General features: G+C 62.9%; 1 protein-coding gene across 1 annotated transcript; it reads right to left on the reverse strand.

Annotated features, from left to right (window-relative positions):
- Positions 1–246: 246 nt before the first annotated feature.
- On the reverse strand, positions 247–8,301 carry DLL1 (delta like canonical Notch ligand 1). Its single transcript, XM_037065158.1, has 11 exons — positions 7,394–8,301; positions 6,974–7,270; positions 6,377–6,437; positions 5,890–6,147; positions 4,110–4,170; positions 3,534–3,664; positions 3,243–3,412; positions 2,916–3,132; positions 1,089–1,890; positions 739–853; positions 247–648 (listed from the first exon to the last, which is right to left on the reverse strand). The coding sequence occupies exons 1-11, from the start codon at positions 7,445–7,447 to the stop codon at positions 643–645; spliced, it is 2,172 nt and encodes a 723-aa protein (XP_036921053.1). The 5' UTR covers positions 7,448–8,301; the 3' UTR covers positions 247–642.
- Positions 8,302–8,516: the final 215 nt, after the last annotated feature.

Below are 8,516 nucleotides of genomic sequence, written 5' to 3' on the forward strand. Positions count from 1 at the left end.
AAAATATTTTAAAAAGGAATTTCTTCATTAACAAAACAGTAAAAAACTCAAATAACATTTGCACAATATTCCATAAATACATTTATATACAAAAAATATAGTCACATAGACCCGAAGTGCCTTTGTACATATTTACCAAAAATTTAAATTATAAAAAATGAACATCGCAAAATACTCAAGCTTTACAGATATCATGAAAAATATTTTTACAAGTCCAGAAAATAACACACATCTTTTTCCACCTAGAAAAAACCTCATTTTAGTATCAAAAAGGAAAATAAAGGCAGTGTTTGTGATTCTAATTCAAGAAAGACTGGCTCATAAGAATCCAAAATACGCACGTCAGGCAGTGCATGCGTCTCACGTCGTGATTCAGCCCATTCCCTTAAATATATATCTTTAAAAGCAACTGTCCATAGTGCAATGTTGACGCCGTGGAGAGGCGGAGTGCAGTGGGCGTCCCGGGACAGCCCGAGCCGCAGCCCGCTCGCGGCGCCGCCGGCCGGCCTCCGGGAGGTGAGTCCTGTGGCCGGCCGGCCATGGAGGTCTCTTTTCCCCTCGCAGCAGCATCCGTTGGGGCACAGATCCTTGGAATTCTGTTCAGTTTCAGAGAAATGGGGGCTTTGCCGTGTCCCCACACTTTCACACCTGCAGGGACCAACAAGACAGGACGGGAAGTTAGTTCAACGTCAAGGCCGGTCCGGTGACCACCACCCGCAGGGCGGTGCCTGGGCCCACCTCGGTGGCAATGACGCACTCGTCCTTCTCCGATATGACGTACACCGACTGGTATTTCGTGTCTTTCGAAGTGGAATACACCGAGTCCCTCCTCTTTCGTTCAGAATGGTCTCCACTGAGGAGCAGCAAAAGCAGAACCACAGTGAACACGTGAAAACATTAAAGAAAATGATCAGGGCTCGGAGGACACAGTCCTGCCCTACTGGGCCTGGCTCAGAGCACCCCCTGAACGTTGGGGTGCCCTCCCCAGCTGGCCCTCCTGCCCGGCCCAGCCCCCAACACCCCCCGAGCTCCGGGATGCCCTCCCCAGCTGGCTTCCCTTGGGCTCCCTCCTAGCCCACAGCACGCACCCCCTGAGTGTCGGGGCGCCCTTCTCCCCTGCAGAGCCCTGCGGCTGGCACTTGGTGTCACGCTGGCTGTGGGAGTCCCTGGCGGCAGCATCGTCGCCCTGGAGCTCCTGCACCAGGTTCGCGTCCACACCAGGGTAGCGGGCCTTGAGGCCATTCTTGCCGTTCTTGTCAGCACCTCGGTCCCCATGGAAGTCTACCTTCTTGTTGGTGTTCTTGATCTGCGTGGCCCCAATGACACTGACAGAGATGTCCTTCTCGCGCTGGCAGTTGGCCAGGTTGTTCATGGTCTCCGTCTCCCCACGGCAGGGGTCAGCGGGGGGCCGGCCCTTCTGCAGCCTCAGCCGCACGCAGACCACCCCCGCGGCACAGCCCAGCAGCAGCACGAGGACGAGGACCACGCCTGCACAGACCGCCACCCAGGGGAACGGCCCGGGCTGGCCCTCCACGTACTTCTCGGAAAAGTTCAGCAGGGGCACTCGGGGCGGCTCAGGCAGCAGGAACTGGCAGTTGGGGCCCCCGTAGCCCCGGGCGCACTCGCACAGGTAGCGGTGGGCCCTCTCATGGCAGGTGGCCCCGTTGTGGCAGGGCGCGTGCTCGCACCTGCTGACCGGGGCGCTGCAGTTCTTGCCCGTGTACCCGGGGGGGCAGGTGCAGGAGAAAGCATCCACGCCGTCCCGGCAGGTGCCCCCATTGGCGCACGGGGAGGAGGCACAGTCGTCCACATTGTCCTCACAGCGCCGCCCAGAGAAGCCAGCCCGGCAGCGGCACAGGTAGGCGTCGCCCAGGTCCACACACTGTGCACCTGGAAGGCGGGGCAGCAGCAGTCGCTCGTCACCCAGCAAACATCCCAATGTGTTGCTGTGTGTCTGCCACCGCGCTGCCCAGGAGAGGGACCAGGACGGCCCAGAGAGGCTGCGGCCAGAAAGACACCCCTGCTCCGGGCAGGGTGGAACACCCGTGTCCTCGCCCCGCCCCACCGCCTTCTGCGCATGCGGGGTGCCCAGCCTAGGTCCCTGCACGACGTCGGCGCCGCTCCCGTCGCCTGAGCAGTTATGCCTTCCTGGGCTGGCGCACGGCGCATGGCCGACGCCCCATGTCCTCACAGCCCACCATAGAGGGGCCCAGTTCAGAGAGCCTGAGCAAGGGCAGAGGCGAGGCAGAGAAAGAAGGGGGCCTGGCCTTATGGAGCCCTCCTGCTGAGCCCGCCGCTAGCTGCTTCGCTAAGAATGAGGCAGCAGTGCCTCTGAGGGTTCACGGGGTGGCCACACCCTCTGTCCCACAGAAGAGTGAGGCTGAAATGACCCTCCTCCGGTGGAAGCTTCCCTTGACCTCCCAGTCTAATGACGAAGCTCCAGAAGCTTCCAGAAGATCCGGCCTATCTGGGGCCCTACTGTGCTCTCTGTGCGTTTGTTCAGGGCGTCCTCCCCACACGTCTGCACACAGACATGCAGGACTGCTGTCAGGTTGGACGGCGGCTGGAGCACCACCGTCTGGCACCGGGCGGGGGGGGGGGGGGGGGGGGGGGGGGGGGGGGCNGGGGGGGGGGCGCGGCTGCGTGACCTGAAGCAATCCTGCAGCCCCTCCCTCCGCCACTGGCTTTCCCCACAGAACCCGAGCCAAAGGCGCAGCCGGCCCTTCTTGTTCCCAGGGCATTTCCCAGACTCGAGGACAAAATTCCCACAAAGTGTTTCTGTGTTTGGGTTAAAGGGCTCCGTGAACTCAAGGCAGCTGGCAAAGCCACAGACCCAGGCCAAAATGAACTCATGTTCCTGACAAGTCCTCATCGGCACCAACATGTGGCACAGCCTCCGTGGGGCTGCCCCTTACCGTTAGCACAAGGAGAGGAACTGCAGGAGTCCATCTTCTTCTCGCAGTTGAAGCCGGAGAAGCCCGCGGGGCAGCGGCAGGTGTAGCCTCCCTCAGGGTTGTCGGAGCACCGGCCTCCGTTGAAGCACGGGCCGTCCGCACACACCATGGCGCTCAGCTCACACACCCTGCCGTAGAAGCCAGGCGGGCAGGTGCAGGAGTAGCTGTTCTCCAGATCCTGCGTGATGGGGAGGGCGAGAAGGTGTCCTGAGTGGCTCCGGGAGACCCATGGGTTCCGCGTCCAGCCAGGACCCAGGCGGCCACAGAGCCGGATGTGCCCACACTCACCGTGCAGCTGCCCCCGTTCCTGCAGGGACCTGCGGCACACTCATCCACCTCCGCCTCACAGGTGGCTCCCGTGTACCCGGGCCGGCAGGAGCAGGTGTAGCTTCCCTGGCCCGTGTTGGTGCAGGTGGCCCCGTTCTTGCAAGGCCGATGGTGTGTGCAGTAGTTGAGGTCTGGGAGAAGCAGGCACAGGAAGAGGAGTGGAGGGAAGCCCCAAGTCAGACTGGGCTTCCTGCAGGGGTCAGGAAGGAGGCTTACCCTGGTTGGTCAGGGGTCAGGGGTCAGGAGGCTTACCCTGGTTGCAGAAAAGGCCCCCCCAGCCTTCCTGACAGGTGCACTGCCAGGGCTGCTGGCAGGTGCCATGGAGACAGCCTGGGTACCGGATGCACTGGTCGCAGTACCGGCCCTGCCAGCCCACTCTGCACCTGAGGGAGTGAGCACAGGGTCAGGGGTCGCTGACACCCCTGGGTGACGATACGGCATTTCCCGCCCACTGAATGCTGCCTCCCAGCAGCACCAACACCTCTGGCTCTCACTCAGGCAGGGCAGTCGTCTCCTCAGGGCCCCGAGGGCTGGACTCCTCGGGGCTGCCAGGCAGCAGCTCTTGAGGCTCCCCAGGTAACTGGGATGCACCCCGAGCCTGAGAGCCACAGAGCTGGACCCTGTCACGTGCAAACTGCTGTCTGTCAGTGCCTACCACCAGTGAGCTGAGGCGGCCGACGGCCTATGACCTGGCACACTTCCCCACACTCCCCAGTGGGAACACCCAGGAACAGCCCCAGCCAGCGCGTGGTCACCCACGGGTGCTTCACAGACATGCCCGCCATGAAAGGATACCGAGAAGGAGGAAAATGACTTTTGCAGACTTACTTGCACTCCCCGGGCTTCTCACAATACCCATGCTGCTCGTCGCATCCGGGCAAGCAGATTGCTACGGCAAAGAGAAAGCGCGGGGTCAAGCCCAGGGCCTCCCTGCAACCGGCCCAGCTCCCTCCAAGCCCAGCTGAGCTAATCTCCATCCTGCCTAGTAACTGTGGACTTTACTCAGTCAGGGTGAGCATTCTTCTTAACACAGCCGCTCCAGGACAAAAGACCACGGAAGCCCCCACCCCCCTCCCCATCCCCTTTTCTTCTGAGAGAGGGTCAGAAGTCCTTCCCCCTCCTCCTCCCCCACTTCCCAATTCTATGCACAAAGCTCCACCTCTTAATACCCAGAAAGTGTGTGTGCAGATAAGGGTGGACAGCTGGTCTGCACAGCACCAGGGCAAGACAGCTGCTCCATTGTCTGCTCTCTCCCAGCAGCTGCCCTGTGCAACAATACGGGCCCCTCACCCCGGCCCCCACCCCGCACACACCCCAGCGTGTACACACCACACACACACATGCACGCGCGCCCTTTCCGCCAATGGGCACGGGCGTGCGTCCCTGCGCCTATCCCCGCGGAGATCTAATGGACGGCACGCGCGCTCTGGGGGCGGGGAGAGACTCCAGTGTTTGAATAAGAAGAAAAAAGTTTGAGTTCACCGGCTGCCCAGCCACCCCACCGTGCAGAGGAGCAGGGCGAGGACGGGAGGGCAGGCACAGCAGGCCTGGCCCCAGGGGCCTGGCTGGGCCTGGGCTGGCTGGCTTCCCGCCTGGTTGTGAAACTCATTGACAAGCCGCTCCCCAAGTTTTTGAGACAACAGAGCCGACCCGCCAAGGGGCAGCGCCAAGTGCTCACTGAGCCAGCGCAGAGCTAGAAGTGAGGAGCCACTCTCACCCCAGGCACAGACCCCCACAGACCCCCGGCCCCGAAAGAGGGCACCTCCAGGGAGCAGCAGTGCTCTGGGGCAAGAGATGTGCAGGGGGGACCGGGGAGCTCCAGGACCCACCTAGACTGCAGGGACATCTGGGCCCTGGGTGTGCGGACGGCAGTGGAGACCTGGCAGGCTTGGGAGATGCCAGCTGGGATCCAGCTGACTGGGCACGGGAGCCAACAGGGTCCTCAGCAGCCCCCACTCCCCTGCTCTGGTTCCCTGCTACCACAGAGCAGCTGCCCGTCTGTCGGCTGCCAGGGCAGTACTGGATGGCAGGCAAGGGGCCTAGGTCACTTGGGAAGGTGCAGCTCTTGCACACAAGGTGCTGTGGGCCTACCCCCACACACATTCAGCCTGCACAGACACCCTCCAGCCCCCACGAGCGACAACGTCCTCAAGTGTGTGCGCATCACACGGGGTATCTGCAACGAGGGGGCTCTGGGAACAGCACAGAAAGAGAACTCAGCACTTCCAGTGACATGCTGCCCCAGCAGAGAACTTGGTGTAACGCAGCCCCAACACACAAACGCTGCCCTCTGTTCCTCCCTTCCTTCCTCCCCTCCCTCTCCCTCACTGACTTCCTGACCCTGGCCCCGTCTCCAAAATCTGCCGTGATTAAGAAGGGCAGCTTCCCATAGCGGAAGTCAGAATGTCTGAGTTGACTCCAACACCTCCACTTGCTGACTGAAGTCTTGGCAAGTCTCTGCAGCTCCCCAGCCTCGGTTTCCCCTCCAGAACGCCTCTCTAGTGCTAACAGCCTGGGGCCCAGCTCACAGAATGCTCACAGAATGCCCCCCAGCCCCCACAACCCATCCACTGAGAGAGAGAGAGGCTTCCTGCCTGCGGGGACCCACCTTCAGTGCAGTACTGGCCTCTCCAGCCAGGGTTACAGGCTTTTTCCCCTCTCTCCCCACAGGTGAAGTGGCCAAAGGCATCGTCCCGGGGGCGGCAGAAGACGGAGCAGCCCTCCCCGTAGTAGTGCTCGTCACACACGAAGCGGTAGGAGTACTTGAGGTCGGTGCGGCCGCTGCTGTGCAGGTCCTGGGACCACTGCTCGCCCACCGTCAGGTGCCTCTGCGTGGCCAGGCGGCTGATGAGCCTCTCGGGGTTTTCTGTGAGGGCAGAGGAGGCTCCTGTGGGTTCGGACTCGGAGCCTAGAGGCCCGGGGGCTGGGGCACCAGGCCCGCTGCAAGAGGAGGGGGCCAGAGGCCTCTCCCTAAGCTCCTGGAGCAACAGGCTGAGTGAGGACGCAGGCGCTGGTGGTGGGGAAGCCAGGACTCAAGTGCTCAGAGGTACCAGGGAGGCGGATGCCTAAGTGTGAGAGCTTCTGGGGCTGTTTACCTGTTGCAAGGTCGTCGGGAGAATCTGTGTGTAGGGCTTCGATGATCAGAGAGAAGGTGCCCTGGGGACAGGGAGGAGACAAGGAGAACTGGCACCTGCTCTCAGACACTGTGAGCCTTGGGGACGAGTCAGGGGCGGCCTGGGGCGCAGACCAGCACACACAGTGTGTCCTGGGGAGGGTCCCACTGCATCTGCCGCCTGTTTTCACTTTCCTCAAGGAAATGGGAGAACTTTTTAAAGAGTGGTTTCCGGGTGTGTGTTTTTAGCCTGTTAGTACAGGATATCACGCTAAAAAAAAATAAGGGGCTGCGCAGAAGCAGGCCAGGCTGGAGACTGTGCCCCGAGCTCCAGGGGTGGGCCCATGTGGAGGGGCCGTGGCGCTGCCACGCTGCGAGGATGACCATACGACCGACCCGTCCGAGAGCAGGGGGCCTCGGGCCTTCCCGCAAACGGGCTCCTTCGGCTTGGGGGCTGGGTACAGTCTGGACGCGGAAACGTCCCAGTCCCCGCCTCTCTGCCTCTCCCTGCCCGGGCTGTCACCCTGCCGCCGGCTCCGGCCCCCGCGCGCCCCGCCCCGCGCGCAGGTGCGGCGCTCACCGGCCAGGTGAAGCCCAACGGGAAGCGGATGGGGTTGCTGAAGGCGGGGTCGGCGCCCGCGCCCTCGGGCAGGCTGAAGGAGTCGACGCCCAGCACCGGCGTGACGGCGCTGCCATAGGTGCAGGGCGGCTCGGGGGACACGTTGGCCTGGTAGTGCTTGAGGCAGACGCGGAAGAAGGTCCTGCAGGCGCACGGCGGGGGCCCCGCGCCCCCGCGGCAGCAGTTGCTGTTGCCCAGCAGCCCCTTCTTGTTGACGAACTCCTGTAACTTCAGCTCGAACACCCCCGAGCTCCAGACCTGCGGGGAGGACGCGGCGTGAGCGCGCGGCGGCGCGAAGTCGTCGCCGCCGCGTTCACTTGCGCTCCACAGTCTGTACCTCGCGTCCTGCTACCTGACCCCACAGGGCTCCTGACAACTCACCTGGCACAGCAGGGCCGAGACCAGGGCGAGGGCCAGGGCGCACCGGCGGCCCATGGTGCACCTCCCGACACGCTCCCTCTCCGGCGGCCCAGTCGTTCTCCTCCAGGAAAAGCAGCAGCCCGGGGATACGAGGGACAGAGTGCGCTCCGAGCAGCGTGGGCAGCGAGTCCGGCTCCGCCGGGCCGGGACGACCAGGTCTCCCTTCTCCTGGGGTCCGGCCCGGCTCGGTCCAGGCCGAGGCTTCTTGGATCGCGCTCGGCGACTGAGGCAGCTGGGGCTGTGCGAGGAGCAGTGCTCGCTCGGAGAGATTGCTCCTGGAGGGGCAACTTTCGGTTTCCCCCTCTTTTCTTTCAATCCACGAGTGGGTCAGGGTCGTCTGCTTCCTGGTTCTTTTCTTACGCGTCTTCGCAGGAAGAAAAGAGAGAGAGAGGGAGGGAGGGATAGAGAAAGCGTCCAGATAGTTCCCAAGGAGCTGCAGGGGCCCCTCCGAGTCCGGTTAGAGGCGCAGTCTGGAAATCCACGGGAGCGGCGATCATCCGGGAACGGCGGAGCGCGGGCCAGGCCGGGCCGGGTCACTGCGCGGCGGCGACGGGCGCTCCGGAAGCAGCCTGGGCCCCTGGTACCTCCTGTGCCGCCACGGAGATTCGCGTCGTTCTGAGGAGCCCAGCCAGTGACATCCGAGTAAACACGCGCGGAGCCGAGGCGAGTCGTGGGAGGAGGCTCTGCGCGCCGCGGCCCGTCCTCCGCGACGATCCGCCCTGGCCGCCGGGTCCCGCGGGTGCGCGCCGAGGGTCTGGCTCTCGCCAGCGCCGCGCCCTTATATTCCGCAGGCCGCCCGCATGGCTAATGAGATGCAAATGAGCAGCCCCCCAATCTGGCGAGAGCTGTCACAAAGAAGCCACTTTTCCAAACCCTCCTCTCAATGGATCGCCAAATGGTCAGTGAGCTGTAAAATGTGCAACCCTCTTCCCCGCCCCCACCGCTCCCCGCCTCCGGCCCTCCCCTGCGCCCGCCCCCAGCCCCCCTTCCCCCTCTCGGCACAAAACGCACTCATTTACATTCCTGCAAAATGTTCCCCGCAAGAATCCCCTCCGATCCCCACACTGGTGCCGCCACCCCCGGC

Source organism: Sturnira hondurensis, unplaced genomic scaffold, assembly GCF_014824575.4.
Source record: "Sturnira hondurensis isolate 20B ecotype Veracruz unplaced genomic scaffold, ASM1482457v3 Scaffold0000167, whole genome shotgun sequence".
NCBI classification, from domain to species: Eukaryota; Metazoa; Chordata; class Mammalia; order Chiroptera; family Phyllostomidae; genus Sturnira; species Sturnira hondurensis.